Below are 27,532 nucleotides of genomic sequence, written 5' to 3'. Positions count from 1 at the left end.
TTAAATATAATTTTTAGCTTCTGGGTGGGTTTTTCGCTTTTTTTTTGGGAAGGGGGGGGGGAGAGGAGTGCAGCAGGCACATGTTTTGCCTAGGGTGCCGAGAGACCTTGCACCGGCCCTGGATATATCCAACCTTCTAAAGTGGACATTCAGCTTATAGCTATGATTTATCTCTACAGCATTCTATATAAACGGCTAAATTCTGCTTGGTTGCTAGGGGAAACCTCTTGTCTTCTTTAGAAGGTTGGCTACATCTCCCCCATGCCAGAGGCCTGCGTGTTTGTGTGTGTCAATAAAGCTTGTTGAAGCCTCAGACCCCGCGACGTCAGCGCCGTGTAAAATGGCGGCTCCGGTGACTGAGGCTCCCGGCTCGGAGGAAGAAGAGGAGGAAGATGCCGGGCGGAAGGTGCGGGGGAGGCCCCGGCTGACGGACACGGACCGGGTGCGCCGCAGGCTGGAGTCCCGCAAGAAGTACGACTGCCGCCGGGTGTACCTGGGGGAGGCGCACGGAGCCTGGGTGCTGAGGAGGGAGAGAGGCGGCGAGGGGGAGGCCTGGAGCGATGCCAAGCTGGCCGCCTACCTCCTGGCCCTAGAGAGACACGGGTGAGGCTCCAGTCCATCTCCTTATACAGCGTGCTTTATATAGGAGGGGGCATGCATTGAAGGGGCGTGCCATATCGTGTGGGTGGGGCGTGCCCTATTGTATATGTGTAAACGTGGAATTATTTTATTGTCATTATGGCACCAAAAGGGTTCCACAGAGCCCAACAAAATATATAAATAAATGAGCCATACGTAATACATTTTATATATAATATAGTCACTTGATATAATTTCTCCTATTGTGTGTTGCAGGAAACCATGCGGGGAGCTCCAGACCAGCGCACAACAGCACAGGACAAGTACGTCTTTTATCGGCCATGACACAAGTGCCCACCTGTAGGTTACCTGTGGCCCACTATCTGTAGGTCCCAGCATGCCAGGGGTGGGTATGGGAGGCAAGTAAGCCCACCGCTATCTCCCACTGGACCACTCGTGGTGGGGGGACTGCGAGACTAGCAGAAGCTGGCAGGAGAATGGGCTGTGGCCTCCCCGTGACTTGCTAGCATGGTTGAGAGATGTTTTCCATGGGTGTGGATCATTAGATCGACCGTATCTAGGTCGACAATGTTTAGGTCGTCAGTCACTAGGTCGACAGGATCTGAAGGTCGCGTGTGCTAGCTCAAAAGGTTGACATGAGTTTTTCATGTTTTTTTGGTGCCGTTTTCTCCGTACAGTGTCCCCTCGCTTCGCTCGCCATGCTTCGGGCAAGATGCCTCGCTTCGCTCAGCACAGATTTCCGTTCCAGCCGTAGTCCACGTGGATCGTTAAGTATGAAAAAGTTCACAAAAAGTGAAAAACTCATGTCACCCTTTTGACCTGTCGACCTAGCATATGTCAACCTAGAAACCTTGTCGACCTAGTCACTGTCGACCGAAACATTGTCGACCTTCAGACCGGATCCCGCATTCCATAGTTAAGGATATCCCCAGGGTTGGAATATGTGTCCCTGGAAATGCCTGATGCAGTCCTGTCTGCACGCAGTGCTCCTGTCAGATACTAGCTTTACCTACTAGCCACAATGCTGGAGTTCACTTTGTAACACAAGAGCTGCATTTTCCACGCATGAACTATTCCCATTACCAATGCAGTGTACCCGTAACTGACAGTCTGCTCTCCTCTCTCTAGGACGCAGGCGCTGTGTGAATAACCTGCTGAGCTTAGTGACATGGTATTATGACCACAAGGGCCACTGTCCGCATGAGCCAGGTCTATCCGAGCTTGACATCAGTCATGTCCGATATGCCACAGCAGTGTGGCAGTGCCAGGCTGGGCATCGCTATTTCCAGGACCTCAGCTGTCCGTTGAAGACACTGAACCGTCAAGGTGAGGACCCTTCATTTTATGTACGTAGTGTTCTCCTTACATTTTGTCCTTCACGCCTTCTGATTTCACATGTGAAATGGGAAAGAGAAATAAGCCCCAATCCACCTAGTCCTATCCCCAATCTACCAAACAACTACCACTTCTGGGCGACACTTTATCCTTTTTGAGATCCATGAATCTTGATTGCCTCACTTGAATTGGGACAGCTGGTAAGTGTCTCGCTTATCTTCTCCTGAAGGCAGTATAGGGGTCATTCAGGTGCGGTTGTTCCTGCTCTATCATGCGCAAAGTAACGATGTTCGGTACTTTGCGCATGCACAGGACCCGTTCTGCGCGTGTGCGAACGGGTCCTGCGACATCAGAAGCAGGACAGTAGCAGACTGCCAGTGATTGCTGTTGTTCGGGGGGGGCAGGTGACGGGCCTCCGTTCGTGAAACTGGAGGCGTGTCACCGCCATTTAGGGGGGGGTGACGAGCCTCCGTTCGTGAACCTGGAGGCGTGTCACCACAATTTAGTGGCTGGGATGAGTTCAGGGATCTCTGTCGTAGGACAGGGATTTCCTGGCCTCTGCGATGGGTGGCTTGCGTGGCGATGGTGAGTCAGTGATCCGATGCTGCGTTCTAGGGCCCAGTTCGGATCACTACTGCAGCAGGAGGCGCCTGCTTGTAATAGGCGCCTCCTGCGGCATCACCATACAGCGCTATCACTGCTGCTTCCAAGGAAGTGATAGCAACTCCATCCATATCTGAATCAGGCCAAATATCCCAGCTCACTGTTTGTTTGTATTACGTATATAACTAAAATTAACATAATGTGTGATATAATATTCTAATGAAGAAAATGATTAATTCCTGGTATGTTGACCTGTACATAATAAAAACTCCCCACAATTGTTAAAGATGATATTTAAAAAAAAAACTAAACTCTTTATTTCACATATGTTCGAAAGTAACTTTATATATCATTAGTCAAACATGGAAATTACACCAGAGCCAGTATTTTACAGCTGACCTGCCAGTCCTGTCCTGAGACAGACCTTACACAAATATATTAGTAAAGGGACCCTGCATATCTTGGTCACTGCAGTGGTCTGCCCCCTCTGTCTGCTGTGTACTGCCCCACCACCTCTCTCCCCGCTACTCTGTCCTGTTCCTCTGGTCACCTAGGTGGTCTTCTGCCTCCCAGCTCCTGCTCTGCCCCCTCTGTCTGCGGTGTACTGCTGTGCCCCGCTCCCTCTCTACTTTGTTCCACGGCTGCATGCTCATCTCCCGGCAGGTCTTCCTCCTCCTGTTAGGGCTTGCCCCATCTTCCTAACGGTTGGAGCCGTTGAAGGGGTGGTGCATGCTTTAACTTGCACTGTGCATGCACGTATTAGACAGGACAGACATTAGAAGTATTATTATATAGATCACTTCTGGATGTGGAACCTATTGTAAGTTGAGCCATTAATACATGGGCCCTCATTCCGAGTTGTTAGCTCGCTAGCTGCTTTTAGCAGCATTGCACACGCTAGGCCGCCGCCCTCTGGGAGTGTATCTTAGCTTAGCAGAAGTGCGACCGAAAGATTAGCAGAATTGCGATAGAAATTTCTTAGCAGTTTCTGAGTAGCTCCAGACTTACTCAGCCATTGCGACCAGCTCAGTCCTTTTTGTTCCTGGTCTGACGTCACAAACACACCCAGCGTTCGGCCAGACACTCCCCCGTTTCTTCAGACACTCCCGCGTTTTTCCCAGAAACGCCAGCGTTTTTCCGCACACTCCCATAAAACGGCCAGTTTCCGCCCAGAAACACCCACTTCCTGTCAATCACACCACGATCAGCACAGCGATGAAAAAGCTTCGTTATGCCGTGAGTAAAATACCTAACTTTTGTGTAAAATAACTAAGCGCATGCGCTCTGCAAACCTTGCACATGCGCAGTAAGCGACTAATCGCAGTATAGCGAAAATCGGCAACGAGCGAACAACTCGGAATGACCCCCATGGTACGTTTTATTTAATTGTTTGAGAGTAGCATAGGAGGTGCGAGTGCTACATACCAGCATTCTGGTTCCTGCTTTAGAATGGAGGATAAGAAGGAGGAACTTCTGGTAACTGACTGTTATGTGTGTGTTTCATAGAGGTCTTCCATCTACTGAGAGACTGAGCTTTTTCTCCATTCACTGGTTATGTCTTTCCTACTTCCTTCTTACCACCTGTTTCTCCGACGTCCTAGTGGATGCTGGGGACTCCGAAAGGACCATGGGGAATAGCGGCTCCGCAGGAGACTGGGCACAAAAGTAAAAGCTTTAGGACTACCTGGTGTGCACTGGCTCCTCCCCCTATGACCCTCCTCCAAGCCCCAGTTAGATTTTTGTGCCCGAACGAGAAGGGTGCATACTAAGGGGCTCTCCTGAGCTGCTTAGAGTAAAAGTTTAAAGTAGGTTTTTTATTTTCAGTGAGACCTGCTGGCAACAGGCTCACTGCACCGAGGGACTAAGGGGAGAAGAAGCGAACTCACCTGCGTGCAGAGTGGATTGGGCTTCTTAGGCTACTGGACATTAGCTCCAGAGGGACGATCACAGGCCCAGCCATGGATGGGTCCCAGAGCCGCGCCGCCGGCCCCCTTACAGAGCCAGAAGACTGAAGAGGTCCAGAAAATCGGCGGCAGAAGACTTCCTGTCTTCAATAAGGTAGCGTACAGCACCGCAGCTGTGCGCCATTGCTCTCAGCACACTTCACACTCTGGTCACTGAGGGTGCAGGGCGCTGGGGGGGGGCGCCCTGAGACGCAATAAAAACACCTTATATGGCAAAAAAATACATCACATATAGCTCCTGGGCTATATGGATGCATTTAACCCCTGCCAATTTTTCCATAAAAAAGCGGGAGAAAGGCCGCCGAGAAGGGGGCGGAGCCTATCTCCTCAGCACACTGGCGCCATTTTTTCCTCACAGCTCCGTTGGAGGGAAGCTCCCTGACTCTCCCCTGCAGTCCTGCACTACAGAAACAGGGTAAAACAAGAGAGGGGGGGCACTAATTTGGCAGATAAATATATACAGCAGCTATATCAGGGAGAAACACTTATATAAGGTTATCCCTGTATATATATATATATATATATATAGCGCTCTGGTGTGTGCTGGCAAACTCTCCCTCTGTCTCCCCAAAGGGCTAGTGGGGTCCTGTCCTCTATCAGAGCATTCCCTGTGTGTGTGCTGTGTGTCGGTACGTTGTGTCGACATGTATGAGGAGGAAAATGGTATGGAGGCGGAGCAATTGCCTGTATTAGTGATGTCACCCCCTAGGGAGTCGACACCTGACTGGATGGTCTTATGGAAGGAATTACGTGATAGTGTCAGCACTTTACAAAAGACTGTTGACGACATGAGACAGCCGGCAAATCAGTTAATACCTGTACAGGCGTCTCAAACACCGTCAGGGGCTCTAAAGCGCCAGTTACCTCAGATGGTCGACACAGACACTGACTCCAGTGTCGACGGTGAGGAAACAAACGTATTTTCCAGTAGGGCCACACGTTACATGATCACGGCAATGAAGGAGGTTTTGAACATTTCTGATACTACAAGTACCACAAAAAAGGGTATTATGTGGGGTGTGAAAAAACTACCCGTAGTTTTTCCTGAATCAGATGAATTAAATGAGGTGTGTGATGAAGCGTGGGTTTCCCCCGATAAAAAACTGCTAATTTCTAAAAAATTATTGGCATTATACCCTTTCCCGCCAGAGGTTAGGGCGCGTTGGGAAACACCCCCTAGGGTAGATAAGGCGCTCACACGCTTATCAAAACAAGTGGCGTTACCGTCTCCTGATACGGCCGCCCTCAAGGAACTAGCTAATAGGAAGCTGGAAAATATCCTAAAAAGTATATACACACATACTGGTATTATACTGCGACCAGCTATCGCCTCAGCCTGGATGTGCAGTGCTGGGGTGGCTTGGTCGGATTCCCTGACTGAAAATATTGATACCCTGGACAGGGAGAATATATTATTGACTATAGAGCATTTAAAGGATGCATTTCTATATATGCGAGATGCACAGAGGGATATTTGTACTCTGGCATCAAGAGTAAGTGCGCTGTCCATTTCTGCCAGAAGAGGGTTATGGACGCGACAGTGGTCAGGTGATGCGGATTCCAAACGGCATATGGAAGTATTGCCGTATAAAGGGGAGGAGTTATTTGGGGTCGGTCTATCGGACCTGGTGGCCACGGCAACGGCTGGGAAATCCACCTTTTTACCCCAGGTCACCTCTCAGCAGAAAAAGACACCGTCTTTTCAGGCTCAGTCCTTTCGTCCCCATAAGGGCAAGCGGGCAAAAGGCCACTCATATCTGCCCCGGGGCAGAGGAAGGGGAAAAAGACTGCAGCAGACAGCCTCTTCCCACAAACAGAAGCCCTCCCCCGCTTCTGCCAAGTCCTCAGCATGACGCTGGGGCCTTACAAGCGGACTCAGGCACGGTGGGGGCCCGTCTCAAGAATTTCAGCGCGCAGTGGGCTCACTCGCAAGTGGACCCCTGGATCCTGCAGGTAGTATCTCAGGGGTACAAATTGGAATTCGAGACGTCTCCCCCTCGCCGGTTCCTGAAGTCTGCTTTACCAACGTCTCCCCCCGACAGGGAGGCAGTATTGGAAGCCATTCACAAGCTGTATTCCCAGCAGGTGATAATCAAGGTACCCCTCCTACAACAGGGAAAGGGGTATTATTCCACGCTGTTTGTGGTACCGAAGCCGGACGGCTCGGTGAGACCTATTTTAAATCTGAAATCCTTGAACACTTACATACAAAGGTTCAAATTCAAGATGGAATCACTCAGAGCAGTGATAGCGAACCTGGAAGAAGGGGACTATATGGTGTCTCTGGACATCAAGGATGCTTACCTCCATGTCCCAATTTGCCCTTCTCACCAAGGGTACCTCAGGTTTGTGGTACAGAACTGTCACTATCAGTTTCAGACGCTGCCGTTTGGATTGTCCACGGCACCCCGGGTCTTTACCAAGGTAATGGCCGAAATGATGATTCTTCTTCGAAGAAAAGGCGTCTTAATTATCCCTTATTTGGACGATCTCCTGATAAGGGCAAGGTCCAGAGAACAGTTAGAGGTCGGAGTAGCACTATCTCAAGTAGTACTACGACAGCACGGATGGATTCTAAATATTCCAAAATCGCAGCTGATTCCGACGACACGTCTGCTGTTCCTAGGGATGATTCTGGACACAGTACAGAAAAAGGTGTTTCTCCCGGAGGAGAAAGCCAGGGAGTTATCCGACCTAGTCAGGAACCTCCTAAAACCAGGCCAAGTGTCAGTGCATCAATGCACAAGGGTCCTGGGAAAAATGGTGGCTTCTTACGAAGCGATTCCATTCGGCAGATTCCACGCAAGAACTTTTCAGTGGGATCTGCTGGACAAATGGTCCGGATCACATCTTCAAATGCATCAGCGGATAACCCTGTCTCCAAGGACAAGGGTGTCTCTCCTGTGGTGGTTACAGAGTGCTCATCTGCTAGAGGGCCGCAGATTCGGCATTCAGGACTGGGTCCTGGTGACCACGGATGCCAGCCTGAGAGGCTGGGGAGCAGTCACACAGGGAAAAAATTTCCAGGGCTTGTGGTCAAGCATGGAAACGTCACTTCACATAAATATCCTGGAACTAAGGGCCATTTACAATGCCCTAAGTCAGGCAAGGCCTCTGCTTCAGGGTCAGCCGGTGTTGATCCAGTCGGACAACATCACGGCAGTCGCCCACGTAAACAGACAGGGCGGCACAAGAAGCAGGAGGGCAATGACGGAAGTTGCAAGGATTCTTCGCTGGGCGGAAAATCATGTGATAGCACTGTCAGCAGTGTTCATTCCGGGAGTGGACAACTGGGAAGCAGACTTCCTCAGCAGACACGACCTCCACCCGGGGGAGTGGGGACTTCACCCAGAAGTCTTCCACATGATTGTGAACCGTTGGGAAAAACCAAAGGTGGACATGATGGCGTCCCGCCTCAACAAAAAACTGGACAGATATTGCGCCAGGTCAAGGGACCCTCAGGCAATAGCTGTGGACGCTCTGGTAACACCGTGGGTGTACCAGTCAGTGTATGTGTTCCCTCCTCTGCCTCTCATACCCAAGGTACTGAGAATCGTAAGAAGGAGAGGAGTAAGGACTATACTCGTGGCTCCGGATTGGCCAAAAAGGACTTGGTACCCGGAACTTCAAGAGATGCTCACGGAAGACCCGTGGCCTCTACCTCTAAGAAAGAACCTGCTCCAGCAGGGACCATGTCTGTTCCAAGACTTACCGCGGCTGCGTTTGACGGCATGGCGGTTGAACGCCGGATCCTGAAGGAAAAAGGCATTCCGGATGAAGTCATCCCTACCCTGATCAAAGCCAGGAAGGATGTAACTGTGCAACATTATCACCGTATTTGGCGTAAATATGTTGCGTGGTGTGAGGCCAGGAAGGCCCCTACAGAGGAATTTCAACTGGGTCGTTTCCTGCATTTCCTGCAAACAGGACTGTCTATGGGCCTAAAATTAGGGTCCATTAAGGTTCAAATTTCGGCCCTGTCAATATTCTTCCAAAAAGAACTAGCTTCAGTTCCTGAAGTTCAGACGTTTGTCAAGGGAGTACTGCATATACAGCCTCCTTTTGTGCCTCCAGTGGCACCTTGGGATCTCAATGTAGTTTTGGGGTTCCTAAAATCACATTGGTTTGAACCACTCACCACTGTGGACTTAAAATATCTCACATGGAAAGTGGTAATGCTGTTAGCCCTGGCTTCAGCCAGGCGTGTTTCAGAATTGGCGGCTTTATCCTATAAAAGCCCTTACCTAATTTTTCATACGGACAGGGCAGAATTGAGGACTCGTCCTCAATTTCTCCCTAAGGTGGTTTCAGCATTTCACTTAAACCAGCCTATTGTGGTGCCTGCGGCTACTAGGGACTTGGAGGATTCCAAGTTGCTGGACGTAGTCAGGGCCCTGAAAATATATGTTTCCAGGACGGCTGGAGTCAGAAAATCTGACTCGCTGTTTATCCTGTATGCACCCAACAAGCTGGGTGCTCCTGCTTCTAAGCAGACTATTGCTCGTTGGATTTGTAGTACAATTCAGCTTGCACATTCTGTGGCAGGCCTGCCACAGCCAAAATCTGTAAAAGCCCATTCCACAAGGAAAGTGGGCTCATCTTGGGCGGCTGCCCGAGGGGTCTCGGCTTTACAACTTTGCCGAGCAGCTACTTGGTCAGGGGCAAACACGTTTGCTAAATTCTACAAATTTGATACCCTGGCTGAGGAGGACCTGGAGTTCTCTCATTCGGTGCTGCAGAGTCATCCGCACTCTCCCGCCCGTTTGGGAGCTTTGGTATAATCCCCATGGTCCTTACGGAGTTCCCAGCATCCACTAGGACGTCAGAGAAAATAAGAATTTACTTACCGATAATTCTATTTCTCATAGTCCGTAGTGGATGCTGGGCGCCCATCCCAAGTGCGGATTGTCTGCAATACTTGTACATAATTATTGTTACAAAAATCGGGTTATTATTGTTGTGAGCCATCTTTTCAGAGGCTCCTCTGTTATCATGCTGTTAACTGGGTTCAGATCACAAGTTGTACGGTGTGATTGGTGTGGCTGGTATGAGTCTTACCCGGGATTCAAAATCCTTCCTTATTGTGTACGCTCGTCCGGGCACAGTATCCTAACTGAGGCTTGGAGGAGGGTCATAGGGGGAGGAGCCAGTGCACACCAGGTAGTCCTAAAGCTTTTACTTTTGTGCCCAGTCTCCTGCGGAGCCGCTATTCCCCATGGTCCTTTCGGAGTCCCCAGCATCCACTACGGACTATGAGAAATAGAATTATCGGTAAGTAAATTCTTATTTTTGTTATCATTGTAACTTATTATGTGTTCATTTTTTTTCTCGTTTCATATTAATGTGCCTTCTTTGTTACTAAAGTTTACTTTCCATAGCTGAAATGTCTGCATAAGCAGATTATTGCTAATGGTTTCTTTTAAAGCCGCAATCTCACATTGAAATTTCTCACCATGGTTTATTTAAGTTTTTATTCTTTAAATATAAAGCATGCATCATTTTTCTTAGCTGGCTTCTTACAAATCATTATCCCTTTTCTCTTACGTCCTAGAGGATGCTGGGGACCCTGTAAGGACCATGGGGTATAGATGGGCTCCGCAGGAGACATGGGCACTCTAAAGACTTTAGATGGGTGTGCACTGGCTCCTCCCTCTATGCCCCTCCTCCAGACCTCAGTTAGATCCTGTGCCCAGAGGAGACTGGGTGCACTGCAGGGGAGCTCTACTGAGTTTCTCTGTAAAAGACTTTTGTTAGGTTTTTTATTTTCAGGGAGCACTGCTGGCAACAGGCTCCCTGCATCGTGGGACTGAGGGGAGAGAAGCAGACCTACTTAAATGATAGGCTCTGCTTCTTAGGCTACTGGACACCATTAGCTCCAGAGGGTCGGAACGCAGGTCTCACCCTCGCCGTTCGTCCCGGAGCCGCGCCGCCGTCCTCCTCACAGAGCCGGAAGACAGAAGCCTTCAAAGGCGGCAGAAGACTTCGGATCTTCTATGAGGTAACGCTGCGCGCCATTGCTCCCAACACACACACACATACTGGTGGCACTGTATGGGTGCAGGGCGCAGGTGGGGGCGCCCTGGGCAGCAATTATTAACCTTCTAGGGACACTGGCAGAGATATATACTGCGTAGGCAGTATATGGCAAAAACCCACGCCAGTATAAAGATTTGAGCGGGATCGAAGCCCGCCGGTGAGGGGGCGGAGCTTGTTGCCTCAACACTAACCAGCGCCACTTTCTCCACAGCACGCTGCAGAGAAGCTGGCTCCCCGGACTCTCCCCTGCTGAACACAAGTACAGAGGGCAAAAAAGAGGGGGGGGGGGACATTTATTTGGCGCAGTGAGTATATTTATAAAAGCTCTGTACTGACTGGGATTTTATTCCAGTATCCGGTGGTGCTGGGTGTGTGCTGGCATACTCTCTCTCTCTCTCTCCAAAGGACCTTATTGGGGGACTGTCTCTCTCTCTCTCTATATATATATATATATATATATATATATATATATATTTCTCTAACGTCCTAGTGGATGCTGGGACTCCGTCAGGACCATGGGGAATAGCGGGCTCCGCAGGAGACAGGGCACATCTAAATAAAGCTTTTAGGATCACATGGTGCGTACTGGCTCCTCCCCCTATGACCCTCCTCCAAGCCTCAGTTAGGTTTTTGTGCCCGTCCGAGAAGGGTGCAATCTAGGTGGCTCTCCTAAAGAGCTGCTTAGAAAAAGTTTTTTTAGGTTTAAATCTCAGTGAATCCTGCTGGCAACAGGATCACTGCATCGAGGGACTTAGGGGAGAGATTTCCAACTCACCTGCGTGCAGGATGGATTGGAGTCTTAGGCTACTGGACACTTAGCTCCAGAGGGAGTCGGAACACAGGTCCTCCTGGGGTTCGTCCCGGAGCCGCGCCGCCGATCCCCCTTACAGACGCTGAAGACGGAGGTCCGGAAAGCAGGCGGCAGAAGACTCCTCAGTCTTCATGAAGGTAGCGCACAGCACTGCAGCTGTGCGCCATTGTTGCTACACGTCTCACTGATTCAGTCACGGAGGGTGCAGGGCGCTGCTGGGGGCGCCCTGGGCAGCAATATTAAATACCTTTAGTGGCAAAATAAATACATCACATATAGCCATTAAGGCTATATGTATGTATTTAACCCAGGCCAGTTTTCTTAAAACCCAGGAGAAAAGCCCGCCGAAAAAGGGGCGGAGCTTATTCTCCTCAGCACTCAGCGCCATTTTCCTGCTCAGCTCCGCTGGTGAGGAAGGCTCCCAGGACTCTCCCCTGCACTGCACTACAGAAACAGGGTAACAAAGAGAAGGGGGGCATAATTTGGCGATATTGATATATTAAAAGCGCTTATATCAAAAACAACACCTTCTAGGGTTGTTTATATACATTTATAGCGCTTTTGGTGTGTGCTGGCAAACTCTCCCTCTGTCTCCCCAAAGGGCTAAGAGGGTCCTGTCTTCGATTAGAGCATTCCCTGTGTGGCTGCTGTGTGTCGGTACGTGTGTGTCGACATGTATGAGGACGATGTTGGTGTGGAGGCAGAGCAATTGCCGGTAATGGTGATGTCACCCCCTAGGGAGTCGACACCGGAATGGATGGCTTTAGTTATGGAATTACGTGATAATGTTAGCACATTACAAAAGTCAGTTGACGAAATGAGACGGCCGGAAAACCAGTTAGTACCGGCTCAGGCGTCTCCGACACCGTCAGGGGCTGTAAAACGTCCCTTACCTCAGTCAGTCGACACGGGTACCGACACAGATGAATCTAGTGTCGACGGTGAAGAAACAAACGTATTTTCCAATAGGGCCACACGTTATATGATCACGGCAATGAAGGAGGCTTTGCAGATCTCTGATACTGCTGGTACCTCAAAAAGGGGTATTATGTGGGGGGTGAAAAAACTACCTGTAGCTTTTCCAGAATCAGAGGAATTGAATGACGTGTGTGACGAAGCGTGGGTTAACCCAGATAGAAAACTGCTAATTTCCAAGAAGTTATTGGCATTATACCCTTTCCCACCAGAGGTTAGGGCGCGCTGGGAAACACCCCCTAGGGTGGATAAGGCGCTCACACGTTTATCAAAGCAAGTGGCGTTGCCATCTCCTGATACGGCCGCCCTCAAGGATCCAGCTGATAGGAGGCTGGAAACTACCCTAAAGAGTATATACACACATACTGGTGTTATACTGCGACCAGCCATCGCCTCAGCCTGGATGTGCAGTGCTGGGGTAGTGTGGTTGGATTCTCTGACTGAAAATATTGATACCCTGGATAGGGACAGTATTTTATGGACTCTAGAGCAATTAAAGGATGCTTTTCTTTATATGCGAGATGCTCAGAGGGATATTTGTACTCTAGCATCAAGAGTAAGCGCGATGTCCATATCTGCCAGAAGAAGTTTATGGACGCGACAGTGGTCAGGTGATGCGGATTCCAAAAGGCATATGGAAGTATTGCCATATAAAGGAGAGGAATTATTTGGGGTCGGTCTTTCGGACCTGGTGGCCACGGCAACTGCCGGCAAATCCACTTTTTTACCTCAGACCCCCTCCCAACAGAAAAAGACACCGTCTTTTCAGCCGCAGTCCTTTCGCTCCTATAAAAACAAGCGACCAAAAGGACAGTCTTATCTGCCGCGAGGCAGAGGAAAGGGTAAGAGAGGGCAGCAAGCAGCCCCTGCCCAGGACCAGAAGCCCGCCCCGGGTTCTACAAAGCCATCAGCATGACGCTGGGGCTTTACAAGCGGACTCAGGAGCGGTGGGGGGTCGACTCAAGATTTTCAGCAATCAGTGGGCTCGCTCACAAGTGGACCCGTGGATCCTGCAGATAATATCTCAGGGTTACATGTTGGAGTTCGAAAGGTCTCCCCCTCGCCGGTTCCTAAAGTCTGCTTTACCAACGTCTCCCTCAGAAAGGACGTCGGTTTTGGAAGCCATTCACAAGCTGTATTCTCAGCAGGTGATAGTCAAGGTACCCCTCCTACAACAGGGAAAGGGGTATTATTCCACACTATTTGTGGTACCGAAGCCGGACGGTTCGGTAAGACCTATTCTAAACCTGAAATCCTTGAACCTGTACATACAGAAATTCAAGTTCAAGATGGAGTCACTCAGAGCAGTGATAGCGAATCTGGAAGAAGGGGACTTCATGGTGTCCCTGGACATAAAAGATGCTTATCTGCATGTCCCAATTTACCCCTCACACCAAGGGTATCTCAGGTTCGTGATACAAGCCTGTCATTATCAGTTTCAAACGCTGCCGTTTGGTTTGTCCACGGCCCCTCGGGTCTTTACCAAGGTAATGACCGAAATGATGGTTCTTCTACGAAGAAAAGGCGTATTAATTATCCCTTACTTGGACGATCTCCTGATAAGGGCAAAGTCCAGAGAACAGCTGGAAGTCGGTGTAGCACTAACCCAGGTAGTGCTTCAGCAACACGGGTGGATTCTGAATCTTCCAAAATCTCAATTGACCCCGACAACTCGTCTGCTGTTCCTGGGAATGATTCTGGACACGGTTCAGAAAAAGGTGTTTCTCCCGGAGGAGAAAGCAAGGGAGTTATCCGAACTTGTCAGGAACCTCCTAAAACCAGGAACTGTGTCAGTACATCAATGCACAAGAGTCCTGGGAAAGATGGTGGCTTCTTACGAAGCGATTCCATTCGGCAGATTCCATGCACGGACATTTCAGTGGGATCTGCTGGACAAATGGTCCGGATCGCATCTGCACATGCATCAGCGGATAACACTGTCACCAAGAACAAGGTTGTCTCTCCTGTGGTGGTTGCAGAGTGCCCATCTGTTAGAGGGCCGCAGATTCGGCATACAGGACTGGGTCCTGGTGACTACGGATGCCAGCCTACGAGGCTGGGGAGCAGTCACACAGGGAAGAAACTTCCAGGGCGTGTGGTCAAACCTGGAGACGTCCCTTCACATAAATATACTGGAGCTAAGAGCGATCTACAATGCTCTAAGCCTGGCAAAATCGCTGCTTCAGGGTCAGCCGGTGTTGATCCAGTCGGACAACATCACGGCAGTCGCCCACGTAAACCGACAAGGCGGCACGAGAAGCAGAAGAGCAATGACAGAAGCTGCAAGGATTCTGCGCTGGGCGGAGAATCATGTCATAGCACTGTCAGCAGTGTTCATCCCGGGAGTGGACAACTGGGAAGCAGACTTCCTCAGCAGACACGACCTTCACCCGGGAGAGTGGGGACTTCATCCAGAAGTCTTCCACATGATTGTGAACCGTTGGGAAAGACCAAAGGTGGACATGATGGCGTCTCGCCTCAACAAAAAATTGGACAGATATTGCGCCAGGTCAAGAGACCCTCAGGCAATAGCTGTGGACGCTCTGGTAACACCGTGGGTGTACCAGTCAGTGTATGTGTTCCCTCCTCTGCCTCTCATACCAAAGGTACTGAGAATTATACGGAAAAGAGGAGTAAGAACAATACTGGTGGCTCCGGACTGGCCAAGAAGAACTTGGTATCCGGAACTTCAAGAGATGCTCACGGAGGATCCATGGCCTCTACCTCTAAGAAGGGATCTGCTTCAGCAGGGACCTTGTATGTTCCAAGACTTACCGCGTCTGCGTTTGACGGCATGGCGGTTGAACGCCGGATTCTAAAAGAAAAGGGCATTCCAGAGGAAGTTATTCCTACCTTGATTAAGGCTAGAAAGGAAGTGACTGTACAACATTATCACCGCATTTGGCGAAAATATGTTGCGTGGTGTGAGGCCAAGAAGGCTCCAACGGAAGAATTTCAATTGGGTCGATTCTTACATTTCCTGCAAGCAGGATTGTCTATGGGCCTAAAATTGGGGTCCATTAAAGTTCAAATTTCGGCCTTATCAATCTTCTTCCAGAAGGAATTGGCATCAGTGCCTGAAGTACAAACTTTTGTCAAAGGTGTACTACATATACAACCCCCAATAGTGCCTCCAGTGGCACCGTGGGATTTGAACGTAGTTTTGAATTTTCTCAAATCTCATTGGTTTGAGCCTCTAAAATCGGTAGATTTAAAATACCTTACATGGAAGGTAACCATGCTATTGGCCCTGGCTTCAGCCAGGAGAGTTTCAGAGTTGGCGGCTTTATCATACAAAAGCCCATATCTGATTTTCCATTCGGACAGGGCAGAACTGCGGACACGTCCTCATTTTCTCCCTAAGGTGGTTTCGGCTTTTCACTTGAACCAGCCTATTGTGGTGCCTGCGGCTACTAGCGACTTGGAGGACTCCAAGTTACTGGACGTTGTCAGAGCATTAAAAATATATATTTCAAGGACAGCTGGAGTCAGAAAATCTGACTCGTTGTTTATATTGTATGCACCCAACAAGATGGGTGCTCCTGCGTCTAAACAGACGATTGCATGTTGGATCTGTAGCACAATCCAACTTGCACATTCTGTGGCAGGCCTGCCACAGCCTAAATCTGTAAAGGCCCACTCCACAAGGAAAGTGGGCTCATCTTGGGCGGCTGCCCGAGGGGTCTCGGCATTACAACTTTGCCGAGCAGCTACGTGGTCAGGGGAGAACACGTTTGTAAAATTTTACAAATTTGATACTCTGGCTAAGGAGGACCTGGAGTTCTCTCATTCGGTGCTGCAGAGTCATCCGCACTCTCCCGCCCGTTTGGGAGCTTTGGTATAATCCCCATGGTCCTGACGGAGTCCCAGCATCCACTAGGACGTTAGAGAAAATAAGAATTTACTTACCGATAATTCTATTTCTCATAGTCCGTAGTGGATGCTGGGCGCCCATCCCAAGTGCGGATTGTCTGCAATACTTGTACATAGTTATTGTTACAAAGATCGGGTTATTACTATTGTTGTGAGCCATCTTTTCAGAGGCTACTTCGTTTTTTGTTATCATACTGTTAACTGGGTTCAGATCACAAGTTGTATGGTGTGATTGGTGTGGCTGGTATGAGTCTTACCCGGGATTCAAGATCCTTCCTTATTGTGTACGCTCGTCCGGGCACAGTACCTAACTGAGGCTTGGAGGAGGGTCATAGGGGGAGGAGCCAGTACGCACCATGTGATCCTAAAAGCTTTATTTAGATGTGCCCTGTCTCCTGCGGAGCCCGCTATTCCCCATGGTCCTGACGGAGTCCCAGCATCCACTACGGACTATGAGAAATAGAATTATCGGTAAGTAAATTCTTATTATATATATATATATATATATAAAATCTATATCCCTGAGTGTGTGGGGTGTCGGTACATGTGTGTCGGCATGTCTGAAGCGGAAGGCTCATCTAAGGAGGAGGTGGAGCAGATGATTGTGGTGTCTCCGGCGACGCCGACACCTGATTGGCTGGATATGTGGAATGTTTTAAATGCAAATGTGTCTTTATTACATAAGAGAATGGACAAAGCAGAGTCCAGAGAAAAGACAGGGAGTCAATCCATGGCTTTGGCTGTATCACAGTGCCCTCCAGGGTCTCAGAAACGTCCCCTGTCCCAAGTAGCAGACACTGATTCCGACACGGATTCTGACTCCAGTGTCGACTACGATGATGCGAGGTTGCACCCAAGGGTGGCCAAAAGTTTTCATTATATGATTATTGCAATAAAAGATGTTTTACATATCACAGATGACCCCTCTGTCCCTGACACGAGGGTATGCATGTTTAAGGAAAAGAAACCTGAGGTAACATTTCCCCCATCTCATGAGCTGAACGCGTTATTTGAAAAGGCTTGGGAAACTCCAGACAAGAACCTGCAGATTCCCAAGAGAATTCTTATGGCGTTCCCTTTCCCTGCACAGGACAGGTTGCGGTGGGAATCCTCGCCGAAGATGGACAAGGCTTTAACGCGCTTATCCAAAAAGGTGGCGCTACCGTCTCCAGATACGGCAGCCCTCAAGGATCCTGCTGATCGCAGACAGGAAACTACCTTAAAATCAATTTATGCACATACGGGTGCCTTGCTCAGACCGGCAATAGCGTCGGCTTGGGTTTGTAGCGCTGTATCAGCTTTGGCAGATACCTTGTCATTTGACATTGATACCCTGGATAGGGATAGCATTTTATTGACCTTAGGTCATATTAAAGACGCAGTCTTATATATGAGAGACGCTTCCAGAGACGTTGGGCTGTTAGGTTCAAGAGCCAACGCCATGGCGATTTCTGCTAGGCGAGCCCTGTGGACCCGTCAATGGACGGGTGATGCCGACTCAAAGAGACATGGAAGTTTTGCCTTACAAGGGTGAGGTTTTATTTGGGGAAGGTCTCGCGGACCTGGTTTCCACAGCTACCGCGGGTAAATCTTCTTTTTTACCTTATGTTCCCCCACAGCAAAAGAAAACAGCGCAATATCAGGTGCAGTCCTTTCGGGTGTAGTATGGCTGACCGGCGGTCTCCTGACCGCCGGTCAGCTTACCGACACCGGGATCCCGACAGCATACCGACGCCGGGATCCCGGCGGGGAGGAGCGAGTGCAGCAAGCCCACTCTATTCCCACTCTATGGGTGTCGTGGACACCCACGAGTGGAAATAGTCCCTGTTGGTCAGCATGCCGACCATCGGGATACTGAGCCGGCGGGATGGTGGAGGAGGTCATGTGACTGTCGGTCAGCAGACCGGCGGTCACATGAATACCACCCGTCCTTTCGGTCGCATAAGTCCAAAAGAGGTCGGGGCTCTTCCTTCCTCGCCAGAGGTAAGGGTAGAGGGAAAAGAATGCCTGCTACGGCCAGTTCCCAGGAGCAGAATTCCTCCCCGGCTTCTACTAAATCCACCACATGACGCTGGGGCTCCACTGAGGGAGTCCGCGCCGGTGGGGGCACGTGTTCGACTCTTCAGCCAGGTCTGGGTTCAGTCAGCCGTGGATCCTTGGGCGATGGAAATTGTATCCCAAGGCTACAAGCTGGAATTCGAAGACGTGCCTCCTCGACGATTTTTCAAATCGGCGTTACCAGCTTCTCCCCCAGAGAGGGAGATAGTTTTAGCTGCAATTCAAAAACTTTGTCAACAACAAGTGATTGTCAAGGTGCCCCTAGTTCAACAGGGGAAGGGGTACTATTCAACCCTGTTTGTGGTCCCGAAATCGGATGGCTCAGTCAGACCCATTCTAAATCTAAAATCCCTAAACCTGTACTTGAAAAAGTTCAAATTCAAGATGGAATCGCTCCGTGCAGTTATCTCCAGCCTGGGGGGGGGGGGATTTTATGGTGTCACTAGACATAAAGGATGCATACCTTCATGTCCCCATATATCCCCCTCATCAGGCGTACCTGAGATTTGCTGTACAGGACTGTCATTACCAGTTTCAGACGTTGCCGTTTGGGCTTTCCACGGCCCCGAGGATTTTCACCAAGGTAATGGCGGAAATGATGGAGCTCCTGCGTAGCCAGGGAGTCACAATTATCCCGTACTTGGACGATCTCCTGATAAAAGCGAAATCGAGAGATCAATTGCTGAAAAGCGTGTCGCTTTCCCTGAGAGTGCCTGGCTGGATTCTAAATCTACCAAAGTCACAGTTGATTCCAACGACTCGGCTATCTTTCTTAGGCATGATTCTGGACACGGAACAAAAGAGGGTTTTTCTCCCGATGGAAAAAGCCCAGGAACTCCAGAACATGGTCAGAGACCTGTTAAGACCGAAAAAAGTGTCAGTCCATCAATGCACTCGAGTACTGGGAAAAATGGTGGCGACTTACAAGGCCATCCCCTTCGGCAGGTTCCATGCGAGGACGTTTCAGTGGGACCTTCTGGACAAGTGGTCGGGGTCCCATCTACAGATACATCAGAAAATAAGCCTGTCCCCTAGGGCCAGGGTGTCTCTCCTGTGGTGGCTGCAGAGTGCTCACCTTCTCGAAGATCGCAGGTTCGGCATTCAAGACTGGGTTCTGGTGACCACGGACGCGAGCCTCCGAGGGTGGGGAGCAGTCACACAAGGAAGAAATTTTCAGGGACTATGGTCAAGCCAGGAGGCTTGTCTACATATCAACGTACTGGAATTGAGGGCCATATACAATGGCCTGCGACAAGCGGAGAATCTTCTTCGCGACCTACCGGTTCTGATTCAATCAGACAACGTCACAGCTGTGGCTCATGTAAACCGCCAAGGCGGGACAAGGAGCAGAGTGGCAATGGCGGAAGCCAGTAGGATTCTTCGCTGGGCGGAAAATCACGCAAGCACTCTGTCAGCAGTCTACATACCGGGAGTGGACAACTGGGAAGCAGACTTCCTCAGCAGACACGATCTCCATCCAGGAGAGTGGGGACTTCATCAAGAAGTTTTTGCAGAGATAACAAGTCAGTGGGGACTTCCACAAATAGACATGATGGCGTCATGCCTCAACAAGAAGCTTCGGAGGTACTGTGCCAGGTCAAGGGACCCTCAGGCAGTAGCAGTGGACGCCCTGGTGACACCATGGGTGTTTGAGTCGGTCTATGTGTTCCCTCCTCTTCCGCTCATCTCAAAAATACTGAGAATCATAAGACGATAAGGAGTGCAGACAATACTCATTGTTCCGGATTGGCCTCTAAGGGCCTGGTATTCAGATCTTCAGGAAATGCTCACAGAAGATCCGTGGCCTCTTCCTCTCAGGGAAGACCTATTGCAGCAGGGGCCCTGCGTGTTCCAAGACTTACCGCGGTTACGTTTGACGGCATGGCGGTTGAACACCAAATCCTAGCGGAGAAAGGTATTCCGGAGGAAGTCATCCCTACTCTGATTAAGGCTAGGAAGGAGGTGACGGCGAAACATTATCACCGCATCTGGAGGAAGTATGTATCTTGGTGTGAAGCCAGGAATGCTCCTACTGAATATTTCCATCTGGGCCGTTTTCTCCACTTTCTACAGACAGGAGTGGATATGGGTCTAAAGTTAGGCTCCATTAAGGTACAGATTTCGGTCTTATCAATTTTCTTTCAGAAGGAATTGGCTTCTCTCCCAGAAGTCCAGACTTTTGTTAAGGGAGTGCTGCACATCCAGCCTCCTTTTGTGCCCCCAGTGGCACCATGGGACCTTAACGTGGTGTTACAGTTCCTAAAATCTCTCTGGTTTGAGCCTCTTCAAACGGTGGATTTAAAATTTCTCACTTGGAAGGTGGTCATGTTGTTGGCCTTGGCATCTGCACGGCGGGTGTCCGAATTGGCGGCTTTGTCTCACAAGTACCCCTATCTGACTTTCCATGTGGATAGAGCAGAATTAAGTACTCGTCCTCAATTTTTGCCTAAGGTGGTTTCATCTTTTCATATGAACCAACCTATCGTGGTGCCTGTGGCTACGGGTGACTTGGAGGATTCCAAGTCCCTTGATGTAGTCAGGGCCTTAAAGATTTATGTAGCCAGGACGGCTCGGGTTAGGAAAGCAGAGGCACTGTTTGTCCTGTATGCAGCCAACAAGCTTGGCGCTCCTGCTTCTAAACAGACTATTGCTCGCTGGATCTGTAACACGATTCAGCAGGCTCATTCTACGGCTGGATTGCCATTACCAAATTCGGTAAAGGCCCATTCCACTAGGAAGGTGGGCTCTTCTTGGGCGGCTGCCCGAGGCGTCTCGGCATTACAGCTTTGCCGAGCGGCGACTTGGTCGGGTTCAAACACTTTTGTTAAATTCTACAAGTTTGATACCTTGGCTGAGGAGGACCTTATGTTTGCTCAGTCGGTGCTGCAGAGTCATCTGCACTTTCCCGCCCGGTCTGGAGTTTTGGTATAATCCCCATGGTCCTTACGGAGTCCCCAGCATCCTCTAGGACGTAAGAGAAAACAAGATTTTAAACCTACCGGTAAATCTTTTTCTCCTAGTCCGTAGAGGATGCTGGGCGCCCGTCCCGGTGCGGACAAAATTCTGCAAGACTTGTATATAGTTATTGCTTACATAAGGGTTATGTTACAGTTTTGATCAGTCTCGGGCTGATGCTGTTTTGCTTCATACTGTTAACTGGTTCGTATGTTCCAAGTTGTACGGTGTGGATGGTGTGGGCTGGTATGTATCTTGCCCTTAGATTAACAAAAATCCTTTCCTCGTACTGTCCGTCTCCTCTGGGCACAGTTCTCTAACTGAGGTCTGGAGGAGGGGCATAGAGGGTGGAGCCAGTGCACACCCATCTAAAGTCTTTAGAGTGCCCATGTCTCCTGCGGAGCCCGTCTATACCCCATGGTCCTTACGGAGTCCCCAGCATCCTCTACGGACTAGGAGAAAAAGATTTACCGGTAGGTTTAAAATCTTGTTTTTTTTCCTGTTAATCCGAATCTCTCTGAAGGTTTCAAAATATGTCTGCCAGTATCAAACACATAGGTGGTCATTCCGAGTTGTTCGCTCGCTAGCAGTTTTTAGCAGCCGTATAAACGCTATGCCGCCTCCCACTGGGAGTGTATCTTAGTTTAGCAGAAGTGCGAACGAAAGGATCGCAGAGCGGCTACAAAAAAAATGTGTGCAGTTTTAGAATAGCGTCAGACCTACTCAGCGCTTGCGATCACTTCATGCTGTTCAGTTCCTGTTTTGACGTCATGAACACGCCCTACGTTCGCCCAGCCACACCTGTTTTTCCTGGCACGCCTGCGTTTTTTCGAACACTCCCTGAAAACGGTCAGTTGACACCCAGAAACACCCTCTTCGTGTCCATCACTCTGCAGCCAGCAGTGCGACTGAAAATGTTCGCTAGACCCTGTGTGAAACTACATAGTTCGTTGTAATAGTACGACGCGCATTGCGCCGCCTATGCATGAGCAGAAGTCCCGGGTTTTTTTGCCTCATCGCTGCGCAGCGAACGAAAGCAGCTAGCGATCAACTCTGAATGACCCCCATAGGCTCTCAGATTGTCGTGTGTTGACAGAGTGGGGAAAGATTTTACAGAACACAGAGCAGAGACCAGAGAGGCAATCCAAAGCCTCTCTGCTCACATGGGCCTTTTGTTTACTTGGTAGTCAAATGACACAATCCAGAGTTATAGACCATTAATAACAGTCTGGGGATAAAAACCAAGGGGACATGGTAATTACAAGATTTAGCCTGTCACTGATTTGTGCTATTATATATTCCTACGTTTTTCTGCTTCTTTGTTTTTTTATTCCTGCTCCCAGTTTCGTGTACAACACCTGCACTAAGGAAGCCTCTTGATCCATCATGTTAGTTGGTCAGTAAAATTGTACACCGTTTCTACTTCTCTGGCTGTATTTTCACAGCATCCGATGATGGCGGAAGTTCGGATGATTCCTCCTCCAGGTCTGCCCCCCTGATCCACCCCCCAGAGATGTACCCAGAGCCACAGGAGCCCATTCACCCACTCTACTCGCAGCACTCTGAGAGCCTGACTGAAGGAGACACGCAGTACACGGACGAAACAGAGACCGTGGTGTGTGTTCCCATGGGGACAGGGACGGGAGGCCTCTTTGACGGAGTGACTCAGGAAGCGCTGGGGCAGGTTGTTGCTGCCAGCTGCCCCTCGCAGGTCATCATCATCGCTGGGCCTGGATATGAGGCATTGGCAGCAGAAGGCATTCATCTGGATGTCGCAGGAGGAAGCAACGGAGAGGAGGGTACATGTACCACCCTGGAGGCAGTGTCCGCATTCACACAGACAGAGTTTCAGGAAGAAGAGCGTGATGAAGTGACAATCACAGGTAACCTATTAGAGACAAAGACAGGAAACAGTGGTGGGAAATGTTATGTGTTCACAATGCAGACAATAGGGTGATATGTTATGTGGAATGTGTCCCTCTCATTGCAGAGTGGCACAGCCAGGAGCGGGATATGTAACATGCAGTGTGTTCCTCTCACCACAGGGTGACACTGTGATTTGTACAGGATAGACTCAGTGAGTATGTCACTCTATACTTCCACCTAGAGGAGGACACACTCTACACCCTGCAAGCAGAGCAGTGTGAGGAGGAGGAGCCCCAGCAAGTGATGCTGGGTACCCAGCTGCCTGAGGAAGGCCCGGCTGGACCAGGAACTGTGGAGGATGGGGACTGCCGAACAGAGAGCACTCAGCACGTTCTCAAGGAGCCAGAAAAGTGAGTGTGAGCCATTCTGTTTCTGTCCATGTCGGTAAAGGAAGAGGGAAACACTGGTTGGGGGGGGAAGGAAATTACAGTAGTTACTTTTTTAGAACTTTTTTTCATTTCTTACAAAAACACCCCCAATGCATTTGTTTTAAGGGAAGGTAGAGGGGTGGGTAGTCACTTTGGTTGTCTGCCATAATATCATAAGTCCACCTGGCTGTCACTCCTCTGCTGGGCTCCTAAACATTCTATTGGAAGTTGGGGTAAGCATCATGTATCGCATACAGTCCAGAGTATTCAGTCAGGATCGCAGCTTTCTCTACAGATAACACAATGTACAGATCTATAATTTACCTGTGTGTGTACCCCAGGAAGAGGAATCGTCGGTCACGGGTGGCAGATGCTGATGGAGTGTTGGAGATGTTCCACTGTCCTTATGAAGGTTGTGCTCAGGTCTACACTGCCCTAAACAGCTTCCAGGTATGTTCTCATTCTCATGTCTCTTCTGCCTTTTTCATTCTCTCTCTCTCTCTCTCTCTCTCTCGACTCTCCGCACTCTTTGCCGTATGGTGCTTCCTCTGTTTATGGTACTGAGCGCATGTCTCTTCTCTCCTGTGGCATTATTTTGTCTTTGAGGAGATGGACTGGACTGCCGTAAGTCTTCCTCCTGGTATAATACGGGACATGAATTTTGTCTCTCCTTAGAATCATGTGAATTTGGTTCACAGAAAGGGTAAAACGAAAGTGTGCCCTGAAGCTGGCTGCGGAAAGAAATTCTACTTGTCAAATCACCTACGCCGTCACATGATCATACACACAGGTATGTTCTATCCCTCCCTGAGGAGGTAGGTGCTTTGGATCAGATGTCCCTTCACATCTATTGTCTACCTGTCTCTCATAAGGTGTCCGTGAATTCATCTGTGAAACATGCGGCAAGTCGTTTAAAAGGAAAAGTCACTTGGAGGTCCACCGGAGAACACACACTGGAGAGACCCCCTTACAGTAAGTGACCACATTCTCTGGATACGGGTCATATCATGGCAGTGTGTATAGGTTATTAGTTCATTGACGCATTTTGGGGGTTTACAGATCACTGACATGTTTGGAGAGTATACGACACATTTAGGGAGTGCACAGAGGGTGTACAGATCATTGGGCCCGATTCAGACCTGATCGTTGCTGTGCGTTTCCACACAGCGAGTGATTAGCGAGAGATTGTGCATGCATGTGCAATGCACAGGCGCGTCACCAAACAACAACCGGCATCGCCGAACAGCGACAGGCTGGTGCGAAAATTTAAATTGCAGAGCCATTTGCATGCTGATTGACAGGAAGAGGCCGTTTGTGGGTGGTAACTGACCATTTTCTGGGAGTGTCAGGGAAAACGCAGGCGTTCCCAAGGGTTTCAGGGAGGGTGTGTGACGTCAGCTCTGGCCCCGATCAGTCTGTTCTCATCTCACTGTAGTAGTAAGTCCTGGGCTGCACACAGTGGTAAAAACATTAGATGGTGAGTGAGGTTCGAACGGATTTGCAGCCGTCCGCTGATTGAGGGATTCTTTTAGCACGGTGTACACATGCACTTGCACGGGCAAATATACACTCCCCTTGGGCGGCGACTATCTGAACGCAGGACAGCAAATTTAGCAGCCCAGTGATCAGGTCTGAATCACCCCCATTGACATATTTGGAGAGTATAAAGATCATTGACAAATTTAGGGACTGCACAGAGGGTGTACAGATCATTGACACATTTTGGGGTGCACAGGGTGTACAGATCATTGACACATTTTGGGGGTGTACAGAGGGTGTACAGATCATTGACACATTTTGGGGGTGTACAGATCATTGACACATTTTGGGGGTGCACAGAGGGTGTACAGATGATTGACACATTTTGGGGTGCACAGAGGGTGTACAGATGATTGACACATTTTGGGGTGCACAGAGGGTGTACAGATCATTGACACATTTTGGGGTGCACAGATCATTGACACATTTTGGGGGTGCACAGAGGGTGTACAGATCATTGACACATTTTGGGGGTGCACAGAGGGTGTACAGATCATTGACACATTTTGGGGGTGTACAGATCATTGACACATTTTGGGGTGCACAGAGGGTGTACAGATCATTGACACATTTTGGGGGTGCACAGATCATTGACACATTTTGGGGGTGCACAGAGGGTGTACAGATCATTGACACATTTTGGGGGTGCACAGAGGGTGTACAGATCATTGACACATTCTGGGTGGTGGAGATGGTTTTCGGAATGTTTAGAGTATATACAGGCTGTTGTTTCTTTTAGTATCGTGCATGGTGTACACAGATAACTGATAATTCTTTTAACCCGCCCACTCCCTAGTATATCAGGATACCCTGTACAGTGTACACCTACAACAGTCCTGTTCTGCTCCGCCCAGTGCTATAACCCCCTGCAGGTGTCCCCTCCCCTGTGATAATCCCATTAATATGAATTGTAAATTCACTGGAGAAGTTGATCTTTTAATGGCTTATATTGCTCCCAAGAATACCCATCCAATGGCAGTATACTTTATGGGGGTCATTCCAAGTTGATCGCTAGCTGCCGTTGTTCGCAGTGCAGCAATCGGGCATAAAAATCGGCATGGGTATGCTCCGCAATGCGCTCGCGCGTCATACGGGTACAAAGCCCGTTGCGGTTGTGCACAGGTTCTAGCGAAGTTTTCAGCCGCACTGACGGCCGCAAGAAGATTGACAGGAAGGGGGCGTTTCTGGGTGGCAACTGACCGTTTTCAGGGAGGGATTGCAAATACGCAGGCATGTCTGAAAAAACGCAGGCGTGGCTGGGCATTCGCTGGGCGGGTGTATGACGTCAAATCCGGACACGAATAGGCTGAAGTGATCGCAAGCGCTGAGTAGGTTCAGAGCTACTCTGAAACTGCTCAAACGGTTTTTGCAGAGCTCGGCTGCACATGCGTTCGCACTTTTGCTAAGCTAAAATACACTCCTCAGTGGGCGGCGGCATAGCATTTGCACGGCTGCTAAAACTAGCTAGCGAGCGATCAGCTCGGAATGACCCCCTATATCCCTCTCTGCCCGCAGGTGTGAAGTTTGTGGCTTCCAGTGCAGGCAGCGGGCATCTCTGAACTGGCACATGAAGAAGCACGGCTCTGAGATCCAGTACAGCTTCTCCTGCGAGCAGTGCGGGAAGCTCTTTGAGAAACGAGAGAGCGTTAAATTCCACAAGCTGAAGAGTCACCCAGAGGGAAGAGCCACGTGAGGGTGACCAGGAACAGCGGACTTACAATCAAATTGCTCTAAGGGAGAGTGATAAGTCTGGTGTGGGAAGCCTAATTTTGCTCTGGGAGAAGATTGGGGGCCATTGACTACCGTTCCCCAATAGGACACAGCTCTGTAGGACGAGAGTAATCTCTATTACTACAATAACAGCTGTCGCTGTGCTTTCTTTATATTCAACCAGCGTGCAACACAGAGCAAAAGAGAAGCGCAGTCTCCTCCGCGTATACAACCCACTGTTTGTTTGGAGAATATACACAGCACTATAGACAGGAGGCGCTATAGAGTACAGTTGCCTGTATGAAGATTCAGCCGCTTATTAATACGGTTACACATTTTAATGCTCTTGATTTCAGTATCGGTGTAATCCTATATTACATCCCTGTGTGATCACTGGAGTACTTTTACAAAAACTTCTGCGGGATGAAACACTTAAACGGAAAACGGTTAAAAAACCTGAAAATCTGTCTATACTGTCTGCCGCCCTCTGAGAGGAAAACTCCGTGCCTCTACTAGAAGGGCCTGCTCACAACACTTTCTATTAAAATAACTTTATTTATTACACATCATAGTCTATTATTATTCTTTATCATCTGCATTCACTGTCTGTATTTAACATTATTAGCATGCTACTGTGAGATCCGGCCACATTCTCATACATACAAAGTGTAATTTGTAGTACAGATGTCTATTGTAACAGAGAGTCAATGTTTAATACACAGATATTACTGGGATCTCCCCCCAGAGGTGTCTGCACTGTGTATAATGTAATAGAGAGG

At 49.3% G+C, this 27,532-nt stretch overlaps 1 protein-coding gene across 1 annotated transcript; it reads left to right on the top strand.

Moving 5' to 3' along the window:
* Window positions 1-265: 265 nt before the first annotated feature.
* Window positions 266-27,317, top strand: ZNF653 (zinc finger protein 653). The gene is made up of 9 exons (XM_063931233.1): window positions 266-603; window positions 856-902; window positions 1,729-1,926; window positions 22,656-23,093; window positions 23,318-23,486; window positions 23,846-23,954; window positions 24,180-24,294; window positions 24,377-24,476; window positions 26,559-27,317. Exons 1-9 carry the CDS (start codon window positions 341-343, stop codon window positions 26,734-26,736), a joined length of 1,617 nt encoding a protein of 538 aa, XP_063787303.1. The 5' UTR covers window positions 266-340; the 3' UTR covers window positions 26,737-27,317.
* The last annotated feature ends 215 nt before the right edge of the window (window positions 27,318-27,532 follow it).

The sequence above is a fragment of the Pseudophryne corroboree genome, chromosome 6 (genome assembly GCF_028390025.1).
Source record: "Pseudophryne corroboree isolate aPseCor3 chromosome 6, aPseCor3.hap2, whole genome shotgun sequence".
Lineage (NCBI taxonomy): Eukaryota > Metazoa > Chordata > Amphibia > Anura > Myobatrachidae > Pseudophryne > Pseudophryne corroboree.
Note: the sequence above shows the minus strand (reverse complement) of the source record. Positions and strands in the feature narration are given on the sequence as shown.

Coding starts and splice junctions, on each gene's coding strand:
- ZNF653 (XM_063931233.1), top strand. CDS start 341: ATGGCGGCTCCGGTGACTGAGGCTCCCGGCTCGGAGGAAGAAGAGGAG. Junction 903..1,728: donor CGCACAACAGCACAGGACAA/GTACGTCTTTTA, acceptor TCCTCTCTCTAG/GACGCAGGCGCTGTGTGAAT. Junction 1,927..22,655: donor GAAGACACTGAACCGTCAAG/GTGAGGACCCTT, acceptor GTATTTTCACAG/CATCCGATGATGGCGGAAGT.